At 47.6% G+C, this 16,530-nt stretch overlaps 1 protein-coding gene across 1 annotated transcript in view; it reads right to left on the bottom strand.

Moving 5' to 3' along the window:
* The window catches only part of TG (thyroglobulin), a 274,315-nt gene that overhangs the window by 221,667 nt on the left and 36,118 nt on the right, over nucleotides 1-16,530 (bottom strand). Inside the window, 4 exon segments of the mRNA XM_017875139.1 lie at nucleotides 4,855-5,076; nucleotides 6,589-6,745; nucleotides 11,227-11,381; nucleotides 12,740-12,952. Coding sequence (XP_017730628.1) covers nucleotides 4,855-5,076; nucleotides 6,589-6,745; nucleotides 11,227-11,381; nucleotides 12,740-12,952 — 747 coding nt within the window.

The following is a 16,530-nucleotide window of genomic DNA, read 5'->3' on the forward strand; positions in this document are numbered from 1 at the left end:
AAAGCCTTTCGGCCAGCCTACATTGCCCAGCCTCCAAAAGCCAAGGTGCGGGGAACTAGCAGAAATGAGAGAGCTGGGACTTAACTTCTGCTGCAAACCCCACAGGTCCCAAACTCTTGTCTGTGCTCAGGGAATGCACACGCTGTTTCCTCCCACTGGTTCTCTCCATCTCTGACGTCAAGTCTTTTCCACCCAAAAGAGCATGTTTCTAAGTCAGAATGAGACCATGGCTGCCTTATTGTCACCCTTCCCTCAGGAGAAGGGGCTCTCTTAAGACCATTGGGCCCACTGCCACCAAAAGGTGCTGACCATCAGTTAAATCCCTTGAAATCACTGGGAAATCCTTTAGCCTCAGACCCCTCCTTCATATTAAGCTGGTGCAAAAGTAATTGTGGTTTTTGCAATTAAAATAAATTGCAAAAACCATAATTACTTTTGCACCAGCCTAATAAAATAAGACAGTTATACCTATTTGAGTTTGAGAGTCTCACAAAGCTTTAGGGTCAAGCCACCCCTCCTGCGAACCCTTGTCCACAAACCCCCCAACAGTGACAGTCGCATTTCTGCTGAAGAAAAACATCTGTGAAGAACCGTAAAGGTCCTTCACCCCTTCAGAAGGTGGCTCAGCCCACACCTGGTCCTTTCACTCTCCAACTTAATATCCTTCCATGGTCCCATCTCCAGCCCACTCCCCTTGCTGTGCTCCAAGGCCTCTCCTGGCCTGTCCCTGTCTCTCTGGCCCCACCTCCTGTCACATTCCCCACGCACCCCATTCCCCAGCTGTACAAATTATGAGCACTGTTTCCAAAGAGTCTGCAACTTCTTGACTCCCTGCATTTATACTAATCTTTCGGGAATGTTCTTCCTCACTTTAGCACCCTCAGCACAGGTACACACACACACATACACACACACACACACACACGTGCACAAACATGCACTACCTTCTGTCTGCTCTTGCCTGAGCAACGATTCCTCCTCACCTTTCAAGACTTCCACCAGCATTTCCTACCCCAGCACACCTGCCCTGACCACCCTGGCTGGGATGTAACAGGCTTCTTCACAGGACGATCCAGCTGAATACTCACTGACCTCTCCCCAACCAGGCTGTGACTGCCTTGAGAGTGGAGCTTTGTTTTTTGCCTCTCCTTGAGTATGTAACATGGCATATAATATTTTGAAAGTTTGGATGAATGACAGGAAAGAATAAAAAAAGGAAGTAAGGGAAGGAAGGAAGGAAGGAAGGAAGGAAGGAAGGAAGGAAGGAAGGAAGGAGAGAGGGAGGGAGGGAAGGAATGAAGCAACGAGGGAGGGAGGGAGGGAGGGAAGGAAGGAACGAAAGGAGAAAGGAAGGCAGGCAGGCAGGCATAATTGGTTCAGGAAAAAAATCCATAGGGAACCAGCTCTATTAGAAGAAATTATAGTGAATGAGTGAAAGTTAATATCATCCAGAATGGAATATCAAAAAATATAGATAATTTATCAGTTATTCTCCTTCATAAACTAATCTGCTATGAAGGTTGCCAGCAGGTAATTTCAAGGAGAAGCCATATAGCTGACTTGAGGCAAGAGGGTGAACTAAAGTGACTCCATCAGGGATCCAAACACAGTCTCTGCTCCCTGGCCATCGCCAATTCCCTGGATCAAGGCTACTGTGCCTACATGAGTCACGAGGGATGGACTTTCCTACCGGCCCTCTGAGTCACTGCCCTCCGAGGGGGCCATCCTATTGGCCCTCCCCCAGGATGATACAGAGAAATCTGCTTTATTGCCACAGGACAGTGCTCTGCCTTGTAACATCACAGCTGTGTTTTTGAGGGAAAAGTGCCAATAAGAATAGATACAAGAATGAGACGGTGTGATTTCACCAAGAACCTCCTTGTTGAGAAGGGAGATGTGTGAGGCAGAAGACAGAACAAAGAACTTGGAGGCAGACAAAGCTGGATTTAGATCTCAGCACCGCCAATTTTCACAACAAACCATTTGCCAAGAGTTTACTAAGTGCTGTGCTCTGCATTATTTCATGCGATCTAAACAGCAATAGGTATTACCCCATGCAATAGGTATTATTATCCCTATTTTTCAGAAGATGCCTAGTGAGAATAATGGACTTTCTCCAGGATCCACAATGAGAAAGTGTTGGAGTCAGGACTCGAACCCGAGTCCACCTGACTTCACAGAGCAGTTTCCTAATGCTGTGTAGCACTATAGGCCCCTCGGTTCCTCGTGCATAAGACAGAATTAGTAACACCTGAGTCTGGATAGTAAAATGCTAGTAAGGCCACACACATATCAAAAACTCAGTAAGGGACAGGTACTAGAACTGATGCTGAAGAAAATTCAGGGCTTTTGGTGCTGCTTCTGAGACTTCCATTCTGGATCTTTCCAACCCTTAGGAGTAAGGGGATGGGGCTGTGTGGTGTGATTGACAAGTCCTTTCGAGTCAGTTAAAGGCTGCAGCAGCTGGAAGATGAGTGTAGGTTTATCTAGAGCAGGACTGGCAAACCACAGCCCATGAGCCAAATTCGGCTCACCTTCTGTTTTGGTAAATAAAGTTTTATTGGAACACGGCCATACATTTCTCCCCACAATGGCTGAGTTGAGTCACTCAGACAGAGACGGTATGGCCCCCAATGCTTAAAACATCGCCATCTGGCCCTTTACAGGAAAGGTTTGCTGAGTCCTGTTCCAGTCCAAGCGTGTCCTGGGCAAGGTCTCCCATGCAGTCTCTTCCCTGCGCCCCGTCCTGTGACTCCCACAGGGGCCCTAGGAAGCCCCGTGCCCTGATGCCAGTTGCTGATTCCCAGGACCTACTCTTTCCCCTTCAGGCAAAGTTGAGCTGAGCGGTCCCTCCCATCTCCTTGTTGACAGGAACTGATAATTGAGCTTCCTAGAAGGAACCTTGGGACCAGGTTTCTAGGCCAACCCCTTTATTTTACCTGTGTGTTGTGGGGGATGGAAAGGAAGACACCCAGAGGGGATAGAACTTCCTTGAAGACACAGAGTCAACGCAGGTTCTCTGCTTTCCCTTTACCTCCATCTCTGTCTGCAGAGGGCACCCCTGAGGCCAAGGAGCCTCCTGGGGCTGCTTCCAGACCCCCGTGGTACATCACCTGGGGCAGCTATGAAAGCAGGCTCCTGCAGCTCCTGCTCCCAACACGCACACACACAACATACACATGTGCATGCACACACGTGTGCATACACAAATAGACATATCATACAACATTCATACAGACAAAAAACACAAACACACTCACACACATACATGTGTACATCACACACAGTTATACACACACCATACCATACACATGCATGCACAGTATCGTACATGTGCTCACACACATATACACGCATACACCAACACACTCACACACTCACACACACACCACACACACATGTTCACCCCTGCTAGTTCAGCATCAAGCATTGAAGCCAAGGGCTTTTCACGATAAATTCTGTCAACATGGAGGCAGGTGCTTTCTATGTGACTCTCCCTCTTCACAACCCTGTTTCACCCACCCTGAGGTGTCACCATCCACTCCTGCTTCTGTTTCTTGTCCCCTTGGTTTGGGCAGCTCTGACGGAATGGAAAGAAAGAGCACAGGCTCTGGTCCCAGAGGACCTGGGCTTACTCACCCTCTATTAACCAGTTAAGTGAGCTAGAGTCCCTCCTCTGTGTCAGCCCCACTCCGGGCACGACAGATGCCCAATCTCATTTGATCTGAATCCCAGCTTCTTTGTCAAATGAGAAAAAGACCTGCCACCAGGGGTTACTGTGAGAGTTAAATGTTTGTGCAGGTGAATTTGAACTGCTGAATTCTCCATAAATGCTAGTGGGAAGTGGTTGTCTTTCTGTTTTCTGTGTTAGGATTTAGCTGCATCTTAAATCCAATGTGGAATTTACAATTTGGCATAGATTTCAGAAAAGGAAAGGCCATTTGACTTTTGCGTTGCGACCAATATAAATAATTGAAAAAAAAATAACTGAGAAACATCTTCTCTTTCTCTAGCTCCATAAAAATGTCTTTCTATCTCACCCCACACAGGAGGAAGGCTTTTCATCAGGAGACCTTTGAATCTTCAGTGATAGACATGACAAAGGTCCCCCCAAAGATATCCATGTCCCAGTTCTCAGAGTCTGTGAATATGTTAGCTTACATGGCAAAGAGAAATTACCGGTGCAGATGGAATTAAGGTCACTAATTGGCTGACCTCAGAATAAGGTGAGTATCCTGAATCATGCAGCTGTGTGTAGTTCTAAGGTCCTTGGAGGTGAAAGAGAGTCAGAGGAGATGTGACCAAGGAAGAGGGGTCAGAAAGCAAAAGCATTGTTAGTTTGATGAGCAAGAAAGGAAGCCACCAGCCAAGATATGTGGACAACCTCAAGAAAGTGGAAAAGGTGAGGAAACAGATTTCCCCAGGGGCCTCCAGGAGGGGTGCGGGCCCTGCCAACAGGTGGGTTTTAGCCCAGTGATGCCTGCATTGTAATTCAATCCTATAGAACTGTAAGACAATACATCTGTATTGTTTTCTGCCACAAAATTTTTGGTCATTTACTATGGCAGCAACAGGAAACTAATACAACTTCCATTAAAGGAATCTGCATCACATTCCCGTTAGGAATGGCCCCCAAACTACTTATAGGCAAGGCAAGAGCAACCCAAGTGAACCTCCATTAGGAACCACTTTCCCTGAGTTTTAAAGCCCTGGGCTGATGAATGCCCATCCATTAACTACATGGATAATTCTCAGCCCTGGATGTCCAGAGTAGCCTCTCTCCAGTGCTGAGGTGGCCTTTCCCAAAGCCTTACACGGCTCCACAGGAGACGTCCAGAGAGAGAGTGGACCTACCACATCCCAGTCCGTCCTGACTGGCCTCACTTGTCAAGACTTGGTAGAATCCTTCCAGGCACCCAAACCATGTCTTGGGAGAGGTGCCAAAGTGGTCCTCTTGGAGGAAGCGGATGGTGGTGTCTGCTGGGAATGTCTTGGAATCCAGATGAAGCTGGAAGGAGCCACTCTGGATCAGATCTGTGAAGCGCCCAAGGAGATCCTTGCCCACCAAGGCTCTCTCTGTAAGACACAGGATAAGGTAGAGGTCACCCCCACTGTTCTCTGCAAGGGCCAGGGAGGATCAAGGGGGCAGAGACACCTAGAATATCCAGGCTGAAATGAGACATAGGCATCATGTGGTGTCTCATTTTATAGAGGGAGGAACTGAGGCCCAGAGAAGGGGATGGACTGACTCAAGGTCACCCAGGGGTCAGAAGCACAAGTAGGGACTCCAACCCAGATCTCCCGGCTCCTGCCATTTCTGTGGCACCAATGCAACCTACATTGGCATAGGAGATCACGTCTTCAGTCACTAGTCTAAGGTGCAAGATCCAGCTACTCATCCGCCTCAACCCTTAACGAGGCACTGAACATCTCTGAGCCGCAGTTTTCCCATCTGAAAAATGGCTTGGGAATGGCTCTCTTTGCACTAGGTGAGGGTCCTAGAAGAGAATGCATGTGAAGTGGCCACTCAAAAAGAAAGCAAGGACTTGAAGAGGCAACTGGGCCTTCTGCCTCAGTGTTTAGCTAAACACTGAGAGGGCTCCAGCTGTGAAATGATAAGTAGTTCCTAGGAAGAAAGCAGGCGAACACCAGGCCAGGAGCTGGGGCAGATCCCTGCACACAGCAAACATTCTGTCTGTAACAGGCTACTGTAGAGCCAGCCCATAGCCTCCAATCTCGCTACCTCAAGATTGAAACAAGCAATAAACATGTCATGCTTTAGCAGTTCCCAACATACCCATATTATCCAGGCTCCCTTTGGAGAAAGATAGAAGGGGGCCCCTAATTCACAATGCTGGGGCTCCCAGAGAATTCATAATGCTTCTGAATAATTATTTAGAGGATTATTATCCTGAGAACTAGTGAATGATAGAGATGCAGTCTCCTTCCTGGCAACATTTTCCAGAAGTTCTTCCTCATAGAACAGAAGGCAAACTCCAGCCAATCCCACCCCTGGATGTTTGGTCGCCGGATGGTGGAAGAGAAAATGGAGTTGCCTCCCATTCTCTTGCCATAAATGTATAGGCTCTTTCCTACCCTACCAGAAAGCTCAGAGCTGAACATGGCACATGCCCACAGTAGCTATCATAAAATCCATTCTTCTTCTCTCTCTCCTCTGTTGACTCATCCATATCATCACTGCCCTGTTTTAAATGGTATAAGTGGTCTGAAACGCTTTACAATTCAAAGTGGACGAGACATAAGTTAAAAATCAATAAAGACTCCCCCAGCCCACACTGCTGTCCCCTTCACACATTCTGTTTCACCTCTCTGCATGCAGAAAATCAAGAGAAGTATTAGAAGCTGTTCATGACACAGAACCAGGCTCTTTGTTGACATTATTTAACTCTAGTGAATGATTGGCAAGAACTCTATCGATTACTATATATTTTTAAATAATTGGCTCTCCCTATAATCTTCACAGGAAGACATCATGGGCTTCTTCACTAGCTCCATTTGGCAGAAGAGAAAACTGAGACTCAGAAAGGCTGCATGGCTTATTCTAGGTACCACCACATAAAAACATACCAATGTCATGTAAGTCAGGAAGAGAGGCCACTGGGATGTCCTCAAGCCGTGATTTCCATGTAACATTCACACCTAAATGCTCCCTGGTCAGACATCCCACCTGCACAGAGGAGTTGTCGCAGACAGGAATGGAAACCGGGGTGCCAAAAGTCTTCACCTACAAGAAAACAGACACTTTCAGCTCAAGAACACAGAGTAGAAAGCTAGTTTTTTTGGGTCCACACCAGGAACCAGAACTTGGCTTATGTTACTTCCTTCAATCCTTCTCCAACCCTACTTCAGGGGGTCAAGGAATGTGACCCCCTTTTCCACACCTGAGGAATCAAGATTCAGAGAAGTTAAATAACCTGCCCTGGTCACATGGTGTACAGAGGTATAAGTGGAGGAAGAGCAGGGCTCCATGCATCCAAAGACCAGTCTCCATATTTCACTGGTGAAACAACTTTAGCCAACTCTGCAAATGTCTTCACCATACATACATTCAGTGGGACACCTCTGAAACCCTATAGCATCCACCAGCTCCTCAATGTTGGTTACGCAGCCTGGTCTCTCCTCCCAGCCTAAGTGTGGCTGAGTTGTGCCCCTGAATGTCTGTGAGTGATGTACTACAGGCTGCTCAAGGTTGGGGAGAAAGATGGATGGTTGAGAGACCTGTTAGCCCAGTGACAGTGCCAGGCTTTGGTCCAGAGTTGAACACAAGCTTCATCTCTCCCTCTTCATATCAGCCTCTTTTAAAGGGTATCTTAGTGCATTTGGATGACTATAATGAAATACCACAGACTGGGTATCTACAACAGAACTTTATTTCTCATAGTTCTGGAGGTTGAGAAGTCCAAGATCAAGATGCCAGTCATATGTGGTGAAGGTTCTCTTCATAAATGTCTGTCTTCTCACTGTGTTCTCACATGGTGGAAGGGGCAAGGATCTCTCTGGGGTCTCTTTTATAAGGACACTAACCCCATTCATGAGGGCTGCACTCTCATGACCTAACACAAAATCCCTTAGTACTATCATGTTGGGGATTATGGTTTGGATATGAATTTTGGGGGGACACAAGAATTCAGAAGATGGCAAAAGGTAAATTCCAAGAAAGTTTATATAAAGCCCAAGGGGAAGTCAGTTTATCAAAACTTGGGTACCTAGAGAGTGAATGGAGGGTTCTAGAAGCAAAGTGAACTCTGTCACCAATGAGTAATTCAGAGTTGATGTGGCCCTGGCCCTCAGCCTTCATCACAAGAGGCCTCATCTACCTTCCTCAGAATGCAGACAGTGCCCTGAAAGCCAGCCCCGGGGCTCCAATGCATACGAAGCCTGAATGTCAGCATGCCATCCATCCCAACGGCCATGGCACCCAGACCTTACTACATGCCATACCCAGTGCCACACCCCTGGTGAAAGTGAAAACATGGATGTGGGGTGTTCATATGGTTGTCATTTAATGAGAGCCTGCTGTGTGCCAGGGGCTTATTCCCAGAAGTATTCTCAGAAGGCACTGTGGCACGATTTTTGAACATGTTTTATTCATCAGGCCCTGTGTGAAGTGTTTTAAACATATTAGCTAGTTTAATCTCCAAAACAAGTCTATGGAGTTGGGACTCTCATTACCCCACATTCCAGATGGAGAATTTGCCTCTGAGAGACTGAGAAACTGCCTAAGATCCCACAGCCAGTAGGTGGTACAGCCGGTATTCAAAACTCCACTAACAACCTCCTTAGCTCTCAACAGAGGGTAAAGAGAAAGAGCTTTGGATCTGTATGTTATCTCACTTAACCTGACCCTCCAAGGAGGGCTTTCCTAACCCCATTTCACAGATGATTGACTGAGACTTGCCAAGCCTGGGAAGGCCCAGGTCACACTAGTAGGAGTGCTAGAGCCAAGGTTTGGAGCCAGATCTATCTGACTTGAAAGTCTATGTATCATCTCCTCCTTCTGAAGAATACGACTCCCTTCTTAGAAGCCCTGACCTTAGAAGCTCTCTGTCTCATGGTCATACCCTGACACCTTGTTTAGGAAGGCATTAGGACTAGGTCCCTGCCCAACTTCCTCCTGACCTTATCTCTGTCTTCAGCATGGTCCTCAGCTCTCCAATCCCCTGAGTTACAGAACATTTTACTCCTTTCTGCATGAGATTTAATTTCCTCGTGTTGAAAACATATGTCTTCAGTCATTCCCCGCATGCAAAACTTAGTCACCCTCAACACCTCCATCTTCCCATGACGCATCACCTACTACCCAGTCCTGTGGGGTCTGTGGTCCCAATATGTCAAGATTCCTGCTGCTTCTCATGTTCTGCACTGCCGCCTGGCCTCAGGCTTCAGTGAGGACCCCTGCTCCTACCTTGAACCCCTCAAAGTCTACCCTCTATACAGTAGCTGAAGAAACCTAGAAAACTCCAATCATCCTGTCACTTTCTCAACTTCAGTGATGTCCCATCACATGCAGAATAAAACTCACCATCCTAGCCACAGCCAACAAGGCCTTGAGCCATTTTCAACATGCACACCCCAATTTGCAGTTCCCTCTTTTGCTCTGCTCACCCATACTGGTTCCCTCAATTTTATGGCTCACACTAAGTATGTACCCATCACAGAAACTCTGACCTTACATTTCTTCTGCAGGGGTTCCTCTCCCCCTGAACTCACAGGCCCTCAGCCTTACCTCACTCCCGTTCCTTCCAATAGCACCTCTTGGAGGCCTCTCCCTGACCTTTCTATGTAAAACCCCTCTCATCTCACCACCTTCCCTCTCAAGCAAGGCCCAGCCTGCCTTATTTCCCCTCTTAGCTGTTACCTTTACCTGACAGGTACTTGTTTAGTGCCATCTCCCCAAAGAACAAAGAGGTGATCTCGTTCACTGCTGCATCCTGAAGACTCTGTTGTGAACCAAACTCTAGCTAGGCTCCTCTGAGCCCTCTTACTAGACCTCAGCCTTGAACTCAAAAGACTTGAACAAGCACTAACATTGTTTCTAACAGCTCAAGGCCAGACCCCTGGGAAGACCTTAGCCCCTCTTAAAGTGCCTGTCTAGAAAACTTAAGACTGCCAAGAGAATTCACTGTTAGTTCTAGTAAACACTTGAAGATAGGGCCCCTGTCTCCAGCCTCTGTGGGAGGCTGCAATAGTACCAGTTAGCAAACCCAGATGGGTTTTACATGGACTAACTCCCTTTCCTGCTTTTTTTTAATCTTTCGCTTTCCTGATGCTACTGAACCCCTGTTTACCACCCCCATTCCCTCATTCTCCTTTTAAAATGCCCAGTCACCTCTGCACAAACTGAGGTTGAGTTCAGTTCATGATGAACTCTTTTCTCCACTTGCAATAATATATTCCTGATTAAAATCTGTCCTAACCACTTTAACTAGTATTGGCTTTATTTACCTTCAATTATCCTCAGTGCCTAAATATGTGCCTAGCCTGTAATAGGCACTCAAATATCTGTTAAATGTAGGAATGAGTGAATGAATGAATGAATAAACGAATCAATGAATTTGGTCTACATAGACCGGGACTTATTAAGGGGTGAGAAATCTCGGACAACTAACTCACCTTATGTTTAGTTAATTCACTTGTAAATTGAAGGCTACTGATACCCACCAAGCAGGGTGCTGTGATGATTACAGGCAAAGAATGTAGAGCTTCTAGCATGGCACCACAAACACGGCACCCAATAATTAATAGGCATCACTGACACTGTTGTGAGTGTATTTCCTTGAATAAAAGGACAAAGTCTATTCATGCCTCTGTTTGTTTTAACATCAGTAATCTCTGTGTATTGTTTTGTAAAAAGTGTGTTCTCCAAAATTCTTTTTTTATTTTTTAAATAATTTATATGATGCTCAACCCTAATGTTCTCCAAAATTCTTAACATGAGGTCCCAAAAATGAGTTGCTCTGAAGATTTAACAAACTTTGAGCAGAAAAACTGATTTCTTTAACTGAGCAACCTTTAAAGACTCCTTTAAACACTTGTGACTTCAAATAACCAAAGCCCTCATGTGTTACACAGCTGAAAAATTCTATTTTGTACGGTGGGATGCCTTTCCAGGTGGCATGCAATATTCTCTTCTTCCTGGGAGGATCCATAATGCCTCCTCTCGGGTTTGTTAAGAAACACATCTAACACTGTGATGCGCAGAGTACACTGTGAGGTTTTAGCCTTCCTGCCCCATGTTCCCAAGCTCTTTCTCTATGGGTGGTGGAGGTGCTACACAGTGATCATAGCTCTGTGATCAAGTCAGCCAGCCTGGCCCTACCTTCTCCTGGTTGTATGACTCTGGAACAAGTCTTCCAGCTCTCTGGTCTTCATTTTCCTCATATGCACGATAGCAATAATAATAAAGTCCCTATGAGGATTGCATTAGCTAATTTACACCACAGGATGCCCATATTAAGTGCTCAGTAAATGTTTGACATCTTTATGTAGAAAGAATGGCCAATGATGAGATGGGTACGGATTCTGCCTCTGCTGCTATGTAATTAACCTTGGCCAAACTACTTCCCATTTCTGGTCAGTTTGCACATTGATAAAATAGTGAGGGTTGAACTCAAACCCTCAGGTTAATGTGAGCCCTCAGGTTTTCTGACACGGTAACCCTGAGTTCAGTCCAAGCCCTCACTGTGGGGAAGGCCAGGCACGTACCTGGATCTGGCAGAAGCCGCGGGCAGTCAGCTCATCCAATATGAAAACCTGGAAAGCCTGCAGCAAACCCGCATAGTCAGCACTGCACATCTTGCCCGGCGGGAGCTGGAGCTGAAAGTGCCCTTGGGTCTGGATGGTCTGCCACAGCTGGGGCCCTGCAGGCAAGCACCAGAGGTCAGCAGACAGAGGCAACAGGCCTAAGGAGTTGTTTTCTTTATTTAGGTTTTCCCCTGCAAAAATAACCCTTCCTCATTTAGCTGGAAACACACAAGCACTGCCATTTGCATTGTCATTGTGAGTCTAAGTACTTTCCAGCATAACAGCTTGTCTCTGAAATTACTGAGCATCCTCACAGAAAGCTCAGTCCTGCCTCATCCTCCAAACCAGGGTGCTTTACATTTTGGGGTCCTGGACATTCTCCTTGGAAAATCGTCCATGACATCTTGCATACAGACAGGGCCACTCTATATGTTTTTTCAGGTTGAGAATAGACATCATAGTTGATGGGAGTGAATGGCATTCTCTAAGGCTGTTCAGTGCACAACCTGAACAATCATGCACAGCAGCTTGCATTCAACTTCAGAAGCTCAAGGTTTGGGCCTCTTTTCCCCAAAGTCCTTTGCTCTAGGGTCAATTGTGACCATCCTGGTCTTGATTTCAGCATAGCCAAAGTGACAGGCCATTGTTTATCCAAATCACATTTTGAATTTTCTGGATGGGCACCCTCTATAGCCCACAGTGCTTTGCAACAAATGTTCTCCTTGACACTCTGGCATCCACCCAGAGCCTTGTGACAGTCCCAGGATCTTGGTCTCCCTCCCAGATTCCCTCATGTTAAGACCTCATGTTAAGAATTCTGGAGAACATTAGGGTTGACAGTCCCAGGATCTTGGTCTCCCTCCCAGATTCCCTTCCCACTGCACTGGGTGGACCAAGTGCCAGGTCCCAGAGTGGGTTCAGTGCGTGACAAGGCAAAAGGAGCTCTGGTCAGAGCACTGGGAAAGAGGGCTGAAACTTACACAGGTTCCAGCAATCAGGATGATGCCCTACTTGGAGCAGAGTCCAGGGCCCCCTGCTAAGCCAGGCATTAGCCCTGGAAGTCTAGGTGGTCTTGGGGAGAGGCTGATGGCACAGGGTCACTCAGAGGCTGAGAGAGCAGCTCTGAGCATGTCAGCCACCTATACAGATGTTGGAGCACTGACCTGCCCAGTATTCTTCCTGAATCCAGGACAACTCAAGAAAGTTGGAAGGATGCCAATTCTCTCAAGGAGCAGATGGTTCCAGAGAAGGCACAAAGAAAGCCTAACTCCAGGGGTCAGTCTGTGAAGGACATCTGCTCCTTCTAGAAGAAAATGCTCCATGGGACTCTCTCTCACCTCTTGGTGCCACCTGGCTTACCATGAACATGCTACATTCGGGTGGGAAAATGGAGCAACCATGCCTCCACATCTCAGTCCCAGCCCTAGCCCTGAGAGGGAGCGGGGTGCAGGATAGACGCCCTGAGGCCACTCACGTTGGCAGGCCCGGGGCTGAGGCAGCTGTGACTCCCAGCGTCTGCTCTCCAGGCTACATATCAATGGCCCCATTGGAAACACGCTCCGGGAGCCCTGGCGGCACAGCAATTGGCACTGCTGGATGGCGGCCCCTGTGGGGCCCGAGGCTGTCTCACACAGGATTGCTCCACCAACCACCTCCAGCGTGTTGAACGGCAGCGGACACCGCGGGCCTGGAAGAAGGGAAGTGGAGCCATGGTGGACACCTGCCCAGCCTCGGGAGGACTGAGCACGCCTGTTTGTGGGCATCTTTTTCTCACTCACACTGGGCCCTCCTCCTCTCCCCTTCCCTGGACCTGTCAAGCTCTCAGGGCCTGGCCTGGGCCTGCTCCCCTTCCTCTCTGTCCTGCCCTCTACTTGAATGAGCCCATCTGCTCTCAGTCTTAACAAACACTTTAGCATGAATGCCTCGTGTAGCTTCATGTCCAGCTCAGGCATTCTTGAGCTTCTTCTCATCTCTAAAGCCAATTAGTTACCACCTGGTCTCTCCATCTCAAAGCTCACCGTCCAGGCCTGAACTTAGTATCTGCTGCCCCTGCCTCAGTGTCCCAGGCACAAGGAGCAAGTACCACCAGCCACCTAGCCATCCCAAGCCAGCAACCTGGTGGCCTTCCTGCAGGGTTCATCTCCTCTGTCTTGGTCACGGTTCACACCTGCTCCACATCTCTTCGTTCCCACCACCACCACCCTCATTTAGACATCCTTCATCTTCTGCCTGAACTACCAGCGAACACTCTTTGCCAGGTTTCTGCATTTAGGCCTCACCTCCTGCTTTTCTGCTCCCACGTCCCACCCAGTCCCCGCTGCTGGCAGAGAAATTATGCCAGAGCCGAATATCAGCTCTCAACTCCCTCGTGTGCCAGCTGAGCCTGTCTTCCTTTTCGCTCTCATCTCCTCCAGCTCCTCAATGCCTCCAGGAATATCTATTACTCCCTGAACACATCTGCAAGCCTTCCTTCTGCCTGCTCCTGTCTGGAAGATTCCTTTTTGACCCTCAAATATCAACTCAACACGTTCCATTTCCTAACACTGTCGTGGTTCTCCCAGGCAGACTTAGGTCTTCTTTTTTTTTGAATTCCCAGGCCACCAGGCACAGACCTTCCTTTTGTCAATTGTTAGAACCTCTAATCAGTGGCACGCTGGTCACCCCATGGGTTGAGTCCACAGGGAAAAAGAGGGCACCTCTCCTCTGTTCACCCAGGCCAAGGCACACAGCCGCCCCAGACACAGCTCAATGAATATGAGTTAAGTAAATGGGAAAAGGAGTAAATTAAAGAGCAAAACACTCAGTGTGACAATTTCACACCAATTAGACATTTCGTTCATTATCAGACTCAGGCACAGTCTTTTGACCAGCATATGCCTTAAAATCTGCAGTCTGTGAGGAATATGAGGGTATTCAGGGGCTTCAAAGAGGAAGAATGACCTATTTTGGTCTCCAGAACCAAACCCGGGCTTTTTTGTGATAAGGGCAATGGTCCCTGACCAAGATTTTGCACTGCGATTTGCAGTGGGCTTCCTGCGTTGTCTTTTACCAAGTCCCGAGTGTAAGTGGGATGGCAAGAGTTCACCTGTGAGCCCTGGACCAGCCTGCAGGCTGTGAATCCTGGCTCTAATATTTGCTAGTTCAGGGTCCTAGAGCAAATTAATTAGTGTCTCTGTGACAGTTTCCTCATCCATTAAATGATGAAGATGGCAATAATGCCTACCTCCTAGTAGGAGTATTTACTTAAAAACTACTACAGGATGTGTAGTACGTGGCAGGTACACCATTAAGAGCTCTACTAATATCAGTTCATATAATGTTCCCCACAACCCTATGGGATAGGTTGCATTATCCCTACACAGATGCCAATTCTGTGGTACACAGAGGGTGAATGTTTCTTCTGTGGTCAGACAGCTAGTAAACAGAAAAATCAGGATTTGAACCCCATTATCTTTGCCCCAGAATCCACGTCCTCTACCAGTGTGCTAGATGCATGTGTGTACATAGGTAAGAAGTGGGGCGTCAATGAGTGTGTAAGCATCCTTCCCATCTCAGTGAATACAGGTTTCCCCTCTTATCCCACAGGAATGGTCTGCACCTGTGGTTTTTCTGTTTTCAATTTTTTTACTCTCCCTTGCCTTTTGGAAGTGGGCCAGTGAGCGATCTGATTTGGCTAGAAAGGGGTTTTCCTCCTGGGGTCACAAATGTCAACTAGGACACTGACGCTTCTCTTACCAGGGCTCCTACCCTCCCCAGCAGACCTGTTTTCCCACAGCCTTATTCCCCATGTCACTGAAATGAAGAGACTTCCTGGTTGTGGAACAACCCAGCTGGCCCCCACAGCCAGGGAGGAGTGGCTAAGGAGAGAAGGACGAAGTACAGAAACCAAAATTAACTGAATACCCACAGTGGGCCCAGCCCCAGAGAGTACACTTCAAATCTTTAATTTCATGAAATCCTTCCAAAATTATACCACTGGGAGCCCTTATTGCTATTTTAGAGATGAGGAAAACAGAGGTTCAAGGAAGCTAAGTGGCTCACCTGGGGACATGTGTTGGTGATTGGACTAGAAGCCAGACCTGCTCGCTCCCACCTGCCATCTTACAAGAGCTTGCAAGCACTGCCTGTCTTCTGTATGCCAGGACTGCCCAAGGGCCTCCCAGGCATTGACTCCATCTTCACAGCAACTCTGTGGGGCTGGACTGTTATCAGCCATGTCCTGCAGATGAGGCCCCTGAAGCCTAGAGAGCTTAACTTTGCCACCCAAAGCCCAACACCAGCAAGTGTTGTGCTCTGAGCTACCAGGCTAATGCCCACCGGAGGCAGGATTTTCCATGAATATGACATTGGATACAGAGAGAAGCAACTTGGTATCTGTGCAAGTCCAGCCCCTAAGTAATACCAGAAAAAATAGTAATAATATGTACTTATTAAGTGTATTAGTAATTCCAGTGCTCAACAGTTTACAGAGATTGTCTTAATTAGTGCTAATAATGACTCAAATAGCTACTATTCTCCTGGACACTGACATTCAGAGATTAGGGGACCAGCCCAAGGTCACCTGGCAAGTGAGTGGTGGAGCTGCCATTCAAGCCTGTCTGTCTGCCCCCTGCCTCTCCATCACAGTCTGCAGTGAGTCAGCAGGAAGAGGTTTGGGCGTCTCATATTAATGCCATCCTCCCGGTGCACTGAGCATGGTCAGCCTCTGGCCTCAACTCCAGGACCCCAGGACTATTCCACTCTCCTGTGTTTAAATGAATGGTGTTTCTTGGTTCCTGATCACATGAACAGGAGCCTGGTCACTTTAACTGGGCAATGTCCCAAATTACCGACTATATTAAATCGCTCAGCTTTGCCCAAACTCCCTTGCCCTGCTGTAGAATTGGAAGAGACCAATGCTGGCTGTCCCACCACCGCCCATCCCATCTGCACCTGCATGGGGCAGAAGTGGCCTGCCATGCCTGGCAAGAATTAGGAATCTTCCTAGACTTCCAGCCCAATCCCAAAGGCCAGTGGGGTCAGAAGAGTAGGTGAGCACCTACCAAACCCACAATGACGTCTTTACAAATGTTAGCTCCCCAGTCTTAAAAACAACTCAGCCAATGAAGAACTGCTCCCTTATAAGAAGAGGAGGCCAAAGCTCTTTGTTTGGACATACTTATCTTTTTTCTTTCTTCATTCAAGAAGGTCACTAAATGACCTTCTGGAGCCTTCCTCCTGTCTTCTTCTGAAGCCCTTACAGCTGTACAGCACAGGGTTTCATCA

The sequence above is a fragment of the Rhinopithecus bieti genome, unplaced genomic scaffold (assembly GCF_001698545.2).
Source record: "Rhinopithecus bieti isolate Rb0 unplaced genomic scaffold, ASM169854v2 scaffold_7212, whole genome shotgun sequence".
NCBI lineage: Eukaryota > Metazoa > Chordata > Mammalia > Primates > Cercopithecidae > Rhinopithecus > Rhinopithecus bieti.